Source organism: Dipodomys ordii, unplaced genomic scaffold, assembly GCF_000151885.1.
Source record: "Dipodomys ordii isolate 6190 unplaced genomic scaffold, Dord_2.0 Scaffold51, whole genome shotgun sequence".
In the NCBI taxonomy this organism is placed as follows: domain Eukaryota; kingdom Metazoa; phylum Chordata; class Mammalia; order Rodentia; family Heteromyidae; genus Dipodomys; species Dipodomys ordii.
Window position 1 is genome coordinate 1,667,041 of NW_012267267.1, and position 15,712 is coordinate 1,682,752.

At 55.1% G+C, this 15,712-nt stretch overlaps 2 protein-coding genes across 2 annotated transcripts in view; one reads left to right on the plus strand and one right to left on the minus strand.

Moving 5' to 3' along the window:
• Tmem54 (transmembrane protein 54) overlaps positions 1 to 5,767 on the plus strand; it is a 7,722-nt gene extending 1,955 nt beyond the window's left edge. Inside the window, exons 3-8 of the mRNA XM_013020490.1 lie at positions 704 to 800; positions 1,856 to 2,049; positions 4,453 to 4,512; positions 4,649 to 4,837; positions 4,961 to 5,095; positions 5,471 to 5,767. Of these exons, the coding sequence (XP_012875944.1) occupies positions 704 to 800; positions 1,856 to 2,049; positions 4,453 to 4,512; positions 4,649 to 4,837; positions 4,961 to 5,095; positions 5,471 to 5,545 (750 nt within the window). The 3' untranslated portion in view covers positions 5,546 to 5,767. The remainder of the gene's footprint in view (positions 1 to 703; positions 801 to 1,855; positions 2,050 to 4,452; positions 4,513 to 4,648; positions 4,838 to 4,960; positions 5,096 to 5,470) is intronic.
• A 463-nt stretch (positions 5,768 to 6,230) lies between these two features.
• Positions 6,231 to 15,020, minus strand: Hpca (hippocalcin). Its single transcript, XM_013020535.1, has 4 exons — positions 14,946 to 15,020; positions 12,321 to 12,714; positions 6,739 to 6,844; positions 6,231 to 6,540 (listed from the first exon to the last, which is right to left on the minus strand). Exons 2-4 carry the CDS (start codon positions 12,696 to 12,698, stop codon positions 6,443 to 6,445), a joined length of 582 nt encoding a protein of 193 aa, XP_012875989.1. The 5' UTR covers positions 12,699 to 12,714; positions 14,946 to 15,020; the 3' UTR covers positions 6,231 to 6,442.
• Between the last annotated feature and the right edge of the window lie 692 nt (positions 15,021 to 15,712).

Genomic DNA, 15,712 nt, shown 5'->3' on the forward strand with positions numbered 1-15,712 from the left:
GGCACGGGGCGCAGGACGGGACAGAAACCCCACCGCACACTTGGTGGCCTGGGGCAGGTGACGTCGGCGTCCGGGCCTCAGTTTCCCCGGCAGCGGGACGGAGCTGCTGAGGGTCTTCTCGGGGCGGCTCGCGGTGCCTAGGCCGCTGTCCCCCGCGTTCACCGCCCAGAGAGCCTCCAGGTGCGGGATAGAGAGCAGCCCCCTCGCCACCTGCCGGGAGCTCCGAGGGGCCGGGTCCAGGGCCGCGACTCGCCTCCGCCCCTCCTCCGCCCCCCCCAGGCCGGGAGGGCAGGGGTCCCGTCCACCGGGGCGGGCACCGGACCGGCGCGCCCCTCCCCAGCCTGGGCACTGGCTGCAGCCGTCGGGCCGTCCCACCGCCCTGGAAAGTCTCCACTCCTTAGCGGAGACACCTCCTGAGCCTCAGTTTCCTTCTGTGGAGCATGGGGACTGCCATGCGCACGAATTTAGCTTAGTGCCAGCCGCCGTGCCAAATGCTCCCACAGTGCTTAGAAATAAAGCCAGGCTTTCTTTATAAAGCTCGCCAGCCCCTCTCTCGGAACAGCCTAGGCTGGCGCTGCCCTGTTCTACCGGGGCCCTGGTCCCAGGATGCTGGTGGTGTGGAGCCCAGCCCGGAGCCCAGGGTGGGTGGGTGGATGGGGTGAGGTGGGTCACAAAGCTGCCCTTCCTCTTCCTGTCTGGCCAGACGCTCATCTTCGGGAAGCTATTCCAGTTCCACGTGCCTGTCCTGCCCGTCTACAGTCTACTACTGATCCCAGTCCTGCTCCCCCACCCTGCAGGCTGTAGGGGGACTTAGAAACCAGCTAAACCAGGCCTGCGCCCTTTTATTCAGGGAAAAATCTGGGGCCCAGAGAACATAGGAACTGGATGCAGGCCTGCAGGAAGCTGATACTGAATGGACTCCAGCCTCCCTGCCCCCTGAATTACCTCTGGCCCAGGGTTCAGCACAGGCAGTGTGGTGATGGCTTTGCCCGGCTTTTTCTTGTGTTTATTCAGCTGTGGAGCTCCCATATAGAAAATAGCATCTATCTCCTTTGCCAGAGATAAGGAGACGGAGATCTAGGAAGGAACTCCAAGTCAGGTCCCATGGGGAGGGGGGGCCCTAACAAGAAAGGGTGTAATCACAGTTCTGAGGCCTGACGTCATTTCCTGTAGTCTTATAGAGCTGCTAGAGAAAGAGGACCCCCAGGGCCAGAGGGTCAGCAGGGTGTGTCACCGCCAAGGCAGAGCCAGGGGCTCTGGGCGCCATTGCAGAGAACAACTTAGGAAGAGCCAGAGCTGCCCAAGGAAAGGGTCCAGATACTGGGATGTGACCACAGGGTGGGAAGCTCCAGAGCCACTCAGAGAGGACTTGCCTTTGGTCCCAGCCTCCCCCCACAGGCCTTCACCCCTCCCAGTGCTCCCTGAACTAAGACCTTGCTTATCCCAGTACTTCCAGAGAATACTGAGCTAAAGCACTAACAAGATTCCTTCCCCTTGCCTGGCTTGTGGCTTATGTCTGCTACTCAGGAGGCTGAGATGTGAGGTCCCTGTTTGAAGCCAGCCTGGGCAGGAAAATCTGTGAGCCTTTTATCTCCAATTAGCCACCCCAAAGCTGGAAGTGGAGCTGTGGCTTCAGTGGTAGAACATCAACCTTGAGTGAAAAGGCACCCAAGTTCAAGCCCCAGTACTGTGCTTCCCTAACCATATAGCTTCAAGAACTCTCACAAAAGGAATTGTGAAGCCCTTTTACAGATGAGAAAACCAAGACTCCACCCATAGATTTATAACTCAAAGGTCATCCCTCCAAGGCCTCAGGACGATCCTCACCATGGCCCTGACCTGCTGTCCCAAACAGGTGGCCTGAGTGTGGATGGCTTCCAGAAGATGCTGATGAAGACAGGCCTGGTGCTGGTGGTCCTGGGCCACATGAGCTTCCTCACAGCGGCTGTGCTGCACGGCACCGTGCTGCGCTACGTGACAGCCCCGCAGGACGCTGTGGCTCTGCAGTACTGCGTGGTCAACATCCTCTCTGTCACTTCTGCCATTGTGGTATGGGTGGGCTGGGAGGGTAGCTAGCAGGAGGGAAGGGTTTGAAAGATCTTTCATGCTGTTCAGTGCTGGTGGCTCATACCTGCAATCCTAGCTACTCAGGAGGCTGAGATGTGAGGATCTCTGTTGGAAGCCAGCCTGGGCAGATAAAATCTGTGAGACTCTTATCTCCAATTAATACCAGCAAAAAGCTGGAAGTGGAGGTGTAGCTCAAGTGATAGAGCACCAGCCTTGAGTGAAAAGGCTAAGATTGTGAGACTCTGAGTGCAACTCCAGTACCTGAATGGGGTGCGGGGGTTGGGGGAGGGAGAAAGAAGAAAGAAAAAAAAAAGAAGGTGGAAGAGGAGAAAGGGAGGGAAGGAGAGAGGGAAGGAAGGAAGGAGGAAGGTCTTTAATAGGTTTCCAGAAGAGTCTGGGTGGGTAAGCAGGAAACCAAGCACAACACCATTTACCAGTCACTCAGACTCTCTTTGCCTTGGTTTCCTAGCTACAAAATGAAATGGTACGAGTGTCTGCCTCAGAGGGTCTTGGCAAGTACTAAGATCACCCACATCAAGTGCTTACTTAGCACAGTACACATGATTAGAGTGCACCACTGTGAGGATTATTACCATACATAGTCAAGGCACTGTGGGACAGAAGGAACGTCAGCATTTTACAGAGGTGGAGGCTTCCTCGTTGGGTATTGATGGATGAGTAGGAGTTCACAGGTGGGTTGCAATTACTAACCCAGGTATGTGGCATGCTAGGTCTAGCAGGCAGCAAAGGAAGCTGGGATGGCGTTCCATGTACAGACTCTAGCCATGCTGTGTGTGGAGGTGGGACTGGTGTTCTGCCAACCCTGAGAAAAACAACTTGGTGGGAGCTTTAGCTTTAGACCTGGTCTACAGCAACTACTTGATACCTAGTTGGCCACGTGATGCCCTGTCTGATAACTGCATGTATGAAGTGGCTCTTACCTGGCTGTCAGCAGAGGCCACTGCACCATTGGGGAGTCATCTGCGTTTAGAGTCAGCACTATCCTTTTCGCCTCCCCGGCTGAGGGATGGCTCCTTCTTGAAGCCTGGTTGCACTGGAAAGCTCAGCCAGCCGGCTGGCTTCCAGGCGTGCTGAACCTGGCCCCTGCAAGCAGGAGAGGCTCTGTGGACAGGGCATTTGCTGCTGGGTGCTGTGTCCTTGGGAGTCTATTCTCAGCAGCTGCATGAGGAAGGCAGGGCCCAGGGTTTAGCAAGGCTACCGGGATGGGCACTGGGGCTGGACCAGTTCACCTTTGCCCTTGTTTACCCAGTTAATGCTCACTGCTCCCGGTCTCTGTATTACAAAGGAGGAACAGAAGACTCTAAGTGCGTGATTCAAAAAAGCCAAGCCAGATTTGAATCCATTTCAGGTCTGACCCTGAAACCATTGTCCTTCCGGTGACTTCCAGCTGCCGAGCGGAGCTTAGCCCAGAGAGGTTGAGGCAGTGAGTTGAGTAGAGGTTGTACAGTGAAAGTAAAGCCATTTGTTCAAGCTCCGTGGTCCCAAGTGGTTACAGGGAAGTGACCATTTGGGACTGCCTTTGGGGTAGGTAGGAAGCCTGCAGAAGGGCAGGCCCACAGCAGAAGAGTAGAAGGGAGCTCCCAGCGAGAGGGTACTGGACAGGCAGTTTCTAGAGCAGCTGCTCGCAATGCCCACATGCAGGGCAGTGATGGAGGGCCATGGCACAGAGCAGACCTGAGCTGATGGGGGTGGAGCCACGTCGTGTCCTCCGGCTTTTACATTCTACTTTATAAAGGGTCCTGATTCATTTTATCATAATTTTAATTTTAGTCCCTTGCCAGTTGTGTTACCTCATTTCTCCCCAAGTCTTCTCCCATCACATGTACCCTGTGGCTTCACACACTTCCTTGGCATGCATCTGCAGGCCTGAGATCTGCAGGTCCCTCTTTGACACTCAGCCTTGTAGTCAATAGGGTGTCAAAGAAGGTTATAGGCAGAGAGTGATTTTCAAACCATCACTGTAGCCAGGCACTGGTGGCTCACGCCTGTAATCCTAGCTACTCAGGAGGCTGAGACCTGAAGATCGCAGCTCAAAGCCAGCCCAGGCAGGAAAGTCCATGAGACTCTTATCTCCAATAAACCACCCGAAAACTGGAAGTGGCACTGTGGCTCAAGTGGCAGAGCACTCGCCTTGAACTGAAGAGCTCAGGGACAGCGCCCAGGCCCAGAGTTCAAGCCTCATGACCGACTCCCCCATCCCCCCCAAAAAAAATCACTGTAGAGCTGGGGCATGAAGGAGCCATTCCTGTGTGAAGATGGAGATAATGGGGGTTGGGGGCAGGGCAGGGGTGTGGTCCAGACCTGCACCTGCTCCCCTCCCCCACTACCTGCACTGGGATCATGCTGACTTGAGTCCTCCCACAGGTCATCACCACGGGCATTGCAGCTGCAGTGCTGTCCCGATACCTCCCGAGCCACACCCTGGTATGTGGCATTTCCTGGGATGGGGCTGTGGGGAGAAGCAGCAGTGGCCCTAAGGACCCAGCTGACCATCAGGGAAGCCAGTGTTGCCCTGGGGGCCACGCCTGATGTCACTGACCAGTGATCTTTGCCCTTCCAGCGCTGGGCAGTGTTTAGCTCAAGTGTGGCCTGTGCTTTTTTCTCTGTGACCTGTGCCCTTGGCCTCTTGGCCTCGATTGCTGTGACCTTTGCCACCCAAGGCCGGGCATTACTGGCTGCCTGTACATTTGGGAATGCTGAACTACTGGTGCTCACGCCTGACTGTCCCTTTGACCCCACACGCATTTATGTAAGTGCCTTGGCCTGATATGGGTGGTACCCAGACCCCTAACAGCAGTGGGCAGGGCTGTTGGAGGCTGCTCCTCGACTCCCCCAACCTCAGGCAGTCATCTCTGCCTCCCGTGTCCTGCAGAGCTCCAGCCTGTGCCTCTGGGCCACCTCCCTCGTGTTCTGCGTGACGGAGAGTGTGTTTGCTGTGCGCTCTGTCCAGCTCATGCACCAGCTGCTGGAACTGAGGCCTTGGTGGGGGAAAAGCAGCCACCCCGCAGTAAGTTCCCTCCAGAGCCTGACTCCCCATGTTTCCTGCCAGCTGTAGCTGGGGAGCCCAGGCTGGTCTTCTATACCCCCGTTGGGGTCCCAACCTTGAGAAATAGGGCAAAAGTTTTCTCCTCGGGATCAAAAGGAGAGGCTTGGAGGACCAGAGAGGTCAGATCTTCCCACTAAGATACAGCTGACACCTGGCTCTCCCAAGGCCCAGAATGAGTCTTAAGGGAAGCTTCCAGTTTGAATGGAGGAGACTCCAAGGATCTGGCCTGGCATTTGCATAGGGGGTGGTGATGCCCCTTTGCCCTGCCCCAGCTCTTTCTGCTACCCCATCCCTGGAGTAACCCAGTGGGCTCAGTGGGTTCTTGTGTCTCTGCAGATACAGGAGAGCCCAGAGCCTGTGGACAGCCATGACCTGCTGAGCTGTACCAGCTTGGTGCCACTGACCCTCTGAGGATCGTCATACTGCCCAGCCCCTGGCCACTGGGACCTACAACCAATCAGCAACAATGATCAGTGCCCAGGTGGACATGGAGGCCCAGGCGGGCCTAGGACTCTTGGAGCTGGCCAAAGCAGGCTCAGTGGATCCCTGGGCACCCAGGAGAGATTCTCAAACTCCTTCCTCAACCACCCAGCCCACTGCACTGAAACGAGACTTTATTCTGAAGTTATTAAAAAGAACAGAGATATGCTCCATCTGGCTGCATGCAGGGGGGGACAGGGGCTCGGCCAGGGGCCTGCACTTCTTTCCCACTCAGAATGCTGTGGAGGGCTCTGCCCGTGTGTGTGTGTGTGTGTGTGTGTGTGTGTGTGTGTGAAGGTAGTGAGGCAAAATACAAAGCAGTGGATCGGTGTTCTGTGAGACTGGCAGGGATCATCCAAGTGCTAAAAGGCAGGCAGGGTTCATGGACCCACAGCTGGCAGCTGGAATCCTGGAAGGTTTTCCATTTTCAAGGCAGGAAAGGCTAGGGCTCTCCTGCAGGAAAGGGATTCAAGGGTGTTTCTTCCTCAAAGCCCCACAGCCTTGCAATCTTTCTCTCCTGAGAGGGAGTCCCACCTCCACCCAGGCTGAGATCTACAAGGGGGAGCCTTCCCTCTGGTGAGGTGGGCGTCCCAGGGCAGGGCAGGTGGGGAAGGGCAGGGCAGACACTGCCTCTAGGCTTGTAGGATGCTGGCACGTGCTTGCTTGGGCCCCTTGCTTTCAGGGTTTCCTTTGCCAGAGGCCCCCACCCAAAGGTGCAGGCCCAGAAGGGAGTCCTGTCTGGCCCCCAGCCTGGATAGACACAAAGGAGAGGAAGCTGAGAGCCGGCAAGGCCGGTGAAGGCGGGGTGGAGGGCCTGGCTCCTGTCACTCAGAACTGGGAAGCACTGCTGGGGTCACACTGCAGCAGGCGAACGATGGAGGGGTCGCTTTTGGCCCCACGGATGAACTCCTCAAGGGACAGCTTGCCTGCAGAATGGAGGGAAAGGATGATGATGATGATGGGGAAGGGGGGTATGGGTCACCACCCTGGGGCCAGCAGAGGGAAGGAGGGGTACAGGACACCACCCTGGGGGGGGGCAGGAGAGGGATGGAGGTCATGCAGACACCACCCTGGGGGACAGAAGAGGGAAGGAGGGGTGCTTCATCCCACCCCCACTCTCTCACCATCATTGTTCGTGTCCATTTGGCGGAAGATTTTCTCAGTTCTCTTCTCAGGGGTTGACTCGTCCTCTGGCATCTTCATCACAGAGGAAACCATCTTGTAAATGGCCTAGGGGTGGGAGAAAGGGGATGGCAGCGAATGAGAGAAACTCCATGACCCCTCCCCCCCGCCGCCCCTCCACCCCTGCCAACACCCAAGCACTCTCTGGGAGTCTTGGATGAGCTGGTGGAAAGGAATTGCTGGCCTAGTCTGTGGCAGAAACAAAGGCAACACAGCCTGAAAACTCCTAGAGGGGGCCAAAAGTTGAGGGTAATGTTGGAGGACATCGAGGCCCAAACAAAGGGCTTAGAACTGTGGGGTACAGGTTTGGGGGTCAGTGCCAAGTTCGTGTCAGTGCTCAGGAACACCAAACTCTGGAGGGCATTGCACTCAGTCAACAGGGGGCACTAGACTGCAGTACCCCTTTGTCTGGCAGGGGGAGCAAGACTGGTTTGCAGTCTCTGGGGGGTGGAGATTATGCAAATGAAATGCAAATGCACACCTGCCTGCTCAGGGACAGCCTGGGCTCTGCTTGGCTGAAGGTGGCAGCTGCCTCCTGCTCATCCAGGCAAAGTGAAGGTGGGTTTTTGTACTAAATGTACGTAACATGAAGTGCTCAGCCTATGGGATGGACTGCGTTCCTTGTGCCCCAGATGACCAGACTGGTCACCTCGATCTTCAGCTTTTACAGATTGGTGTCTCCTCCAGGAAGCCATCCTTATTTCTCCATGGCATATCTCTCCAGTCTGGCTTATGCCTCTGTGCTGCTCTTTTCTGGCCTCTTTTTCCTTCTGTGGTCTGTCCCTTTGCTGCTTCTGAAAGCTCTTCCCAAACACAAATCTCCACTGCCATGTCCCCGGCCCAGCAGGCCGCCCCCTCGTTCCGTCACACACAGGCCCCCTCCAGGCCTGCCATGCATCCGCTCCTTCTGGATGCTGCTCCACGCTCCTTCTGCTGCCTCCCACTCCTCCTTGGGGCTCAGTTTACTCCATGCTTTCCAAGCGAGCCCTTCTCAGACCCAGGGTGGGTCAGGATGCAATCTGCTACCTGGAACCTTGTGGGAATAAATTGTATCTCTGTAGGATTGTTCCTAATCCCACCATTCAGAAAAGCTCTTTGGACATTGAGCTACTGCCCAGTAGTACATTGACAGGTGGCACAGACTCCTGTTTAAAGACCAAGATGCCTCACAAACTGCCCACCTCTGACCCGTCACCACTGGACTCCTCGGGGTGTCTAATTCTGCCACAATCAAATAGCTCTGGTCCTCTCAGATTTCCCAGCATTTACAGTCTTTGCTTGGAGCAAGAATATTATCTACTTTTATCAGGCAGCTGCTGGGTGCTAGGTTCTGCATGCAGTGTTTATTTTCTTTCCTTTTCTTTTTTCTTTTTTGATGTGTGTGTGTCTGTGTGCACGCACGCGCATGCATTCCTATATTGGCATTTAAACAGGACTTGGACTCTGTCTTTTTTTTACTCAAGGCTATCACTCTACCACTAGACCTGCATCTCTACTTCTGGCTTTTTGCTAGTTAATTGGAGATAAGACTTTCATTCACTTTCCTACCTGAGCTGTATTCAAACCCCAATCCTCAGATTTCAGCATCCTGAGTAGACAGGATTACAGGTGTGAGCCACCAGTGTCTGACTTGCATGCAGTATTTCTAAGCATCCCAACAGCTTCTGAAAGCAGGCATCACAATCTTCCCTCCCTGCCTCCCACTTTTTTTTTTTCAGATACAAAGCTGAGGCTCAGGAGAGGAACTGATTACAGAGACGATTTAAACCTACTGCTCTTAGTGGCTGGCTGCATGTATGGGCAATTGGGTGGGAGGAATAGTAGAAGCTCCAAAGTCAGATAGGCCTGGAGTACCATGCTGGTCCATTATTCACTTGAGGGTAGCCTTGGATATCTCCCTTTTTAGGATTTTGTAGAGGATTAAATGAGGCAGAAGAATTGAAACAATGGTGGCTAGAGTAACAATGGTCACTAAACAGCAGCTCCTATTACCGTCATTTACCCACTGGGATCTCAGGCTTTCCTATCTCTGTCCCCTGGGCTCCCAGGTGTCCCTCTTACCACCCTGTCACAAAGCTGATCACCATGGCCTGGACGTTGATCTTTCCCACCAGAGTGGAAGCCCTTCAGAAGCACAGTGTCTTCCCTTCTAGTGCTCTCCACCTGGCCCAGGACTGGACCCTGACAGGAAATCAGCAGTGGCTTAGAGAGTGACCAGTCCCCTGTGACAAGCCTTCTAATTAATTGTCTAGAGCTGTTGCTCACTGGAGTTTCACTGGAGCCTACTTGTCATTAATCAGACACTGGGGTTCAGAGCTCTGTCGGCACCAGCTGTCTGGAGCCTCTGGGCTGCTATAAAGGAAGCCAGGACTTAGAGAGATGAGGCTGGCTGGGAAGAGGTCCTGAAGATTTCCAAGGACTAGGACTGGTTTTTCTGGGATACTAGATACTGCAGCTCCACCAGTCCGGCTGAGGTTTACCAGTTCACACTAGTGCAGCCATTCATACATACATTCATGCTTTGCCATAAATGTCCTCTGGACTGGTTGGGACCCAGCCAATCCCTGAATGGTCCTCCGCCACCCTGCTTGCCTCCACCCCTCCATCAGGACCCCGGAAGGTCCCTATCATCCAGAAACACAAGAGTGAATGCCTAGCCCTCAGACGTGAGAGTCAAACATTAAGGCAGGAGGCAGAAGGACTGGATCCCTTCCTCCAGGAAACCAGTGCTACTCAAGTCAGACCTTTAGCAAGAGGAAGAGCCAAAGCTGAAGTCCAGCTCTGGAAGGGAGCCGTCCATGGAGCTGGGGAGCAGAAGGGAAGGGACTGGAGATGCAGAAAGGAGAGAGGACAAGAGCTTGAGTAAAGCTGTATGCAGGATTACTCTGGCACATCTCAGGAATGCTGGCTTGATCAGAGGGTGTGTGGAGGAGGCAATGATGGCTGGCAGTCACTGGTATTGACTGAATACCTGCAGGGTAGAACCATCACCTTGGCTAGAACCATCACCTGCTTTATCCTGCAGTAGCCCCTTCAAAGCAGGGCCTCAGTGGTCCCCACTTTACAAGCAGGGAAAGCTGGGAAGATTCAGAAATGGCTGCAATAGTACCAGAGTCCTAACTGTCTTCTGTCTTAGCGAAGGGGATGGGTGCTCTGGAAGGTTTTTAGTTGGAAGCAAATCTGTTTCATGCTTAAATTTGTGCTAAGAAAGGACATTCCTAGCCTGATGCCCATGGCTCACACCTGTAATCCTAGCTACTCAGGAGGTTGAGATCTGAGGATCAGGGTACACAAGCCAACACAGGCAGAAAAGTCTGTACGACTCTTCAATTAATCATTAAAAAAAAAAAAAGCTGGAAGCAGAGCGGTAGCTTCAAGTGAGCACTAGCCTCCAGCTGAAAAGAACTCAGACAGCTCTCAGGCCCTGAGTTCAAGCCCAAAACCAGAAAGAAAGAAAAAAAGACATTCCTGTCAGGTCTATAAGTCTCATGAGGACAGCATCACTGAGCCCATTTTTCTGGGGAGCAAGCTAAGAGCTAAGGCAAGCCAAATCTAGCTAGGAATCTAGACCTGTCAACAGAGGCAGCTCTAAGGGGTGGCCAGCCTGAATTTAACTCTACCTATGTACTGTGTGGCTTTAGGCAAGTCATACCCCAACTCTCTGAGCCTCATAGGGTTGTGGTAAGGGTACACTGAGCTGGAGGTATGACTCAAGTGATAGAGTACCAGCTAACAGCACGAAGCCCTGAGTTCAAACCCCAGAACCACAAAAAAAAAAAAAAGGATTTACTGATCCAAGGAAATAAACATCTAACTCAGTCCTAGTGTTTGGGTTATTCCTTTTAGTAAGGGAAAGCAACTGAGTGTCTAGAGCAAATATGGTTGTTGGAGCTTGGCTGTGAGGCTTTGAACAAGTGCCTTGACCTCTCTGAGCATTTTCTTCTGAGTAAATTGGGATCAATAAAGCATAACTACGGATTGGGGAAGTAGCCCAGTTGTAGAACATTTGACTTCACAGGACTCGGTCCTAGGCTCAATTGCCACCAGTACAAAAAAAATGCTTTATTTAGGCATGGTGGCCCACACATGTAATCCCAGCACTTGGGTGGCTGAAGTAAGAAGATTGAAAGTTTGAGGTCAGCCTAGAATAGCAAGACCTGCTTCAAAAAAAAGTTGGGAGTCTGGGAGTATGACTCAAGTGGTAAGGCACCTGTATAGCAAGCCTAAAGCTCGGAGTGCAATCTCTAGTATTGAGGAGGAAAAAATAAAACATCTTTCCTGCATTCTACAGAAATGTCAAGTCTTGGAAGATAAAGAAAGGTTGAGGGATGATTCCAGATTAAAGAAGACTAAAGAGACATGAATGACCAAAAAAAAAAAAAAGCATAATCCTAGACCAGAAAAAAAAACTATAAAGAACGTCATGAAGACAGTTGGCAAAATTGGAATATGATCTGTAGATTAGATAATAGCATTGTTTCCATGTTAAATGCTCTGACTTGGATAATCATGTTATGGGTTATGTAAGAGAATGTCCTTATTCTTAGGAAATACATCCTTTATCTTTCTCATTGAGAATCACAGAAAAGCTTGGCATGCACATAAAGATAAAGCAATGGGGCCAAATGTTAACTGCAAAGTCTGGGCTCAAGGTATTTGGGAGTTTTCTTTTTTGGGGGGGATCCCGGTTGTGGGGCCTGAACTCTGGACCTGGGCACTGTCCCTCAGCTCTTCAGCTCAAGGCTAGCCCTCTACCACTTGAGCCACAGTGCCACTTCCGGCTTTTTTTTCTTTTTGCTTATGTGGTGCTGAGGAATCGAACCCAGGGCCTCGTGCATGCAAGGCAAGCGCTCTACCACTGAGCCACCTTCCCAGCCCATCTGGGAGTTTTCTTAGCTATTTAAATTGGAAATGATTTAGTGTGTGTGCATGCATGTGCGTGCACATGTGTGTGCTTCTGGGGCTTGAACTCAGAGTTTGGGCATTGACCCTTAGCTTTTTTTTTTTTTTGGGTCCGGTCGTGGGGCCTGAACTCTGGGCCTGGGCGCTGTCCCTCAGCTCTTCAGCTCAAGGCTAGCGCTCTACCACTTGAGCCACACCACCACTTCCGGCTTTTTTCTTTTTGCTTACGTGGTGCTGAGGAATCAAACCCAGGGCCTCAGGCATGCAAGGCACGCGCTCTACCACTGAGCCATCTTCCCAGCCCCTGACCCTTAGCTTTTTATGCACAAGGCTAGTGTTCTACCATATGAGCCACAGATCCACTTCTGGCTTTTTGGTGGTTAACTGGAGATAAGAGTCTCACAGACTTTCCTGCCTGGGCTGGCTTTGAACCATGATCCCCAGATCTCAGCTTCTTGAGTAGCAAGGATGACAGGTACCTGGCTCTCCTACTGAGGAACTTTGTCTATGAGATGGTAGGAATATCACCTACCACCGTGGGCCTACCAGGTTTGTGGAATGAATCTAAGGGTGGTGAGTGAAGCTGCCAGGCTTATGCCTGGCACTGAGGGGCCCAGCCCACCTGCACAATCTCCAGCATCTCCTCTCGGCTGATGTAGCCATTGCCGTCCAGGTCATACATGCTGAAGGCCCACATGAGCTTCTGCTCCAGACGGCCACGTGAGGTCACGCTGAGTGCGATGATGAACTCCCGAAAGTCGATGGTGCCATCACTGTTGGTGTCAAAGGTGCGGAAGACGTGCTCAGCAAACTTGGAGGCGTCGCCGTAGGGGAAGAAGTTGGCGTAGATCTTCTTGAACTCATCCACGTTGAGGATACCTGTTGGGCAGTCCTTGAGGAAGCCCTTGTACCACTCCTGCAGCTCCAGCTCTGAGAACTCCGTGTTCTCCCGCAGGTCCTGCAGCATCTCGGGCCGCAGCTTGCTGTTCTGCTTGCCCATGGCCGCCAAGTCCCACCTGGGCCCCCAAAAGGGACAGAGAGGAGTGGTTTACTGGACAGCACTCCAGAAAGGCCTCTCCAGGCCCCTCAATTTCTCCCTTGACCCAGCAGGAGGAAAGGAAATGGCCCTGGGTCACAGCCTCACGCAGGTGCCCCACCTCTGTGATCTCACATGTCCCCAGGAACTGAGACCCCGGAGAGAGAGAAAGCGGAAGGGAAGGGGTTGACATTTACTGAACCTTTCTGGGTGCCAGAGTACACACCTTCTCAACTCCCCAAGGGGACGTCAGGTGATTTATCCCCACTTGCCAGAGGAGAAGGCAGGCTCAGAGAAGAGAGAAGCCCACACAGCCATTGCAAAACAAAGCCAACTCTCACAGTTGACCAGAAAGACCTTGCAGAGAGACCGTCTGGCCTGCCCTCTACCCACTGCCCAATCAGTGCTCCCATACGCCTGCCATTCACAAAATATACCTGCAGACCAGACACTGCCCTGCTCTCCTACAGATGGGCCTGATAAGGGACAGCCCTGGCTAGGTGCTAACCTGGGCTACAGAGCCCTCTCACCTGGTTTGAAGCTCAGCTCTGCCTCTTATAAGCTGGTGACCTTGGGCAAGTTCCTTAACCTCTCCTCCTCATCCGGGGAGTGGGAGTAATAATAGCGCTTACCTCACATGATTGTCATGGGGATTAAATTAGCTAATACACAGGAAGCATTTAGAGCTGTGCTTGCATTGATAACTGTTAATAACCTAAATGAAAATGGTTTAAAGGTAATCCAGATGCCACACCAAATCAAGCACAATATGCAAATGAATGCACAGGGCCACACACCAAATCCACGCACAGAGTCCCATGCCACTCACATACCAGCTCGCACCACCCACGGGTCATCATGCCTCTACACACCACATTCTTTTGGCCCCACAACTCACGTTCTGACACAGGGCACCACGCGCGGCTCCTATACCCTGTGCATGAAGACACACCAGCCCACGACCCCACATGTCTCACACACGCCATCACATGCCAACTCGCGTGTCGACACCTCTCACACGGCCAGCTGCACGTGGGACCTGCAGGCACCCTTGTCATTCTTCCCTCCCTGTCACCTTGGGATGCTCCTAGGTCCCAGGAGAGGGATCTGAAGGCCTTCCCAGACCTGTTGGGGCTCATTTCACAGGGAAGCCCCTGGCCTATTAACCCTCCCCTAGTAGTCCTGAAAGGTCTCCTCAGGGCAGGAGTTGGAACAGGAGGCAAGGTGGGCAGCAAGGCAAGGGAGGCAGCCAGGTGGTGATAGGCAGGGATGTAGGGGTGTGTGCAGTTGCCACACACACGCACACACGCGCACTGGGAAGGCAAGTGAGACAGGGCAAGGGGTCCCTCCCTGTGCACGCCTGTGCAGGGAGCTCCATGAACATGCAGGTGGGCGAGGGCTGAGATGCACGCGCTCACGCACGGTGCTGCGCCCTGGTTCTGCACTGCCTGTCTCCCCGTGTGTTCCCTCCATGTCTGTGCATGTGCATTTCGGGTGCGGGTGACCAGGTGTGCCCCTGTCACATGGAAAGAGGAGCGTGCGGGGGACCTGTGCGTCCTCAGCGGTGTGTCACAGGCATGTTTCTCCAAGTTGTGCCCCCTCCTTTCTAGATCAGCCTCTTTTGCCCCAGGGCTGAGGACCCACAGAACAAGTGTGTGGGAAGGGACTGAGGAAATGCGTAGGGCTGAGCAAGGGAGTGTGTCCCTTACCCCCTCCTCAAGGTCCAAGGAACTGGGTCACCGGGGTGGGGGCAGAGGAATCTGCGGGGCAGGAGGGCTACCCCCGGTGCCCCCTGCTCTCTACTACCCTCGGAATGACCCCTCCCGGAGGGAAGAAGATTCTGTTGTCTTCTTCGGGTACACCCACCTCCCCAGCTCCCCAAATGGGAAGAACCTCACAGCCGGACCTGAGCGACCCGCCCTGATCCCCTCTCCAACCCCCCCACTCCCGCCTCAATCCGCCCGGTCTCGGGGGAGCGTGTCCCCTCCTGGAGGGGGCGCCCCGGGGCGGCCGAAACGCGGGGCTCGCAGGCGTTCAGGACCCTGGAGAGCGCCCCGCGTCCCCAGGGGCGCCCGCTCCCCGGGCCCGCCCGCCGAGGGCGGACTCCCGCGGGGACCCCAGGGATCGGAGAGCCCCGGACGCGGCCCCGGGGCTCCGGGGCTCCCTCCCCGCGCCCCCCACCCGGCCCCTGCCCCAGCAGCCCCCACTCACCCAGCGACGCCGAGACACCGACTGCGCAGGGAAGGCGGCGCTGCTGCGGCGCGCGGCGGCAGAGGCGGCTGGGGGGCGGGCGGGACTGCGAGGGAGCCGCCCCGCGGCGCCCGCCCCGAGCCCCTCCCCTGGGGGGGACCCTCCAACCCGGGGTGGCTCCGCCCCGCCCCCGCCGGGAGGGAGAGGGGGCGCCCTCACTTCCCCGCGCCCCCTCGGGAGGGGTCATCCCGCCGAGGACGAAGGCTGGGACCCCCCCCAGCTGAGCCTGAATGGAGGGCGGGTCAGTGCCCAGAGACCATCCCGCGTCCTCCCCACCCCTACCTGGACGCAGGGCCGCACGTCGTCGCTCCGCTCCGAGCGGAATCCGGGTCCTGGGTGTGGAGGCGATGGGCGCCCTCCCTGTCCCCACCACCCCGCCCCGCGCCCCCAACCTCAACTCAGGAACCTGCAGAGCTCTTTGGGGAGCAAGGGGTGCGCATTCCTTCAGTCTCGAGCCCTCGGGGGAGGGGCAGACACGCCCCCTGCCCCCTTCCCGGCCCCTCCTCTCCACCTCACCCCCACCTTCTTAGAATCCACCCCGCCTCCCACCTCCCGTGCACACCGCTCTTCCCCTCCGCGGAAAACCCCTCCTCAGCCCAGGCTCTGCCTGCGCAGGCCTGTGCCCTGCCCCGGGGCTGTGAGGGTCCCTGAGGGGCGTCCGTGTGCTCTCCCGAGTGACCTGACCAAAGCTCCTCCTGCTGCCGCAGGGGGGCTGCATCCTCCTTCTT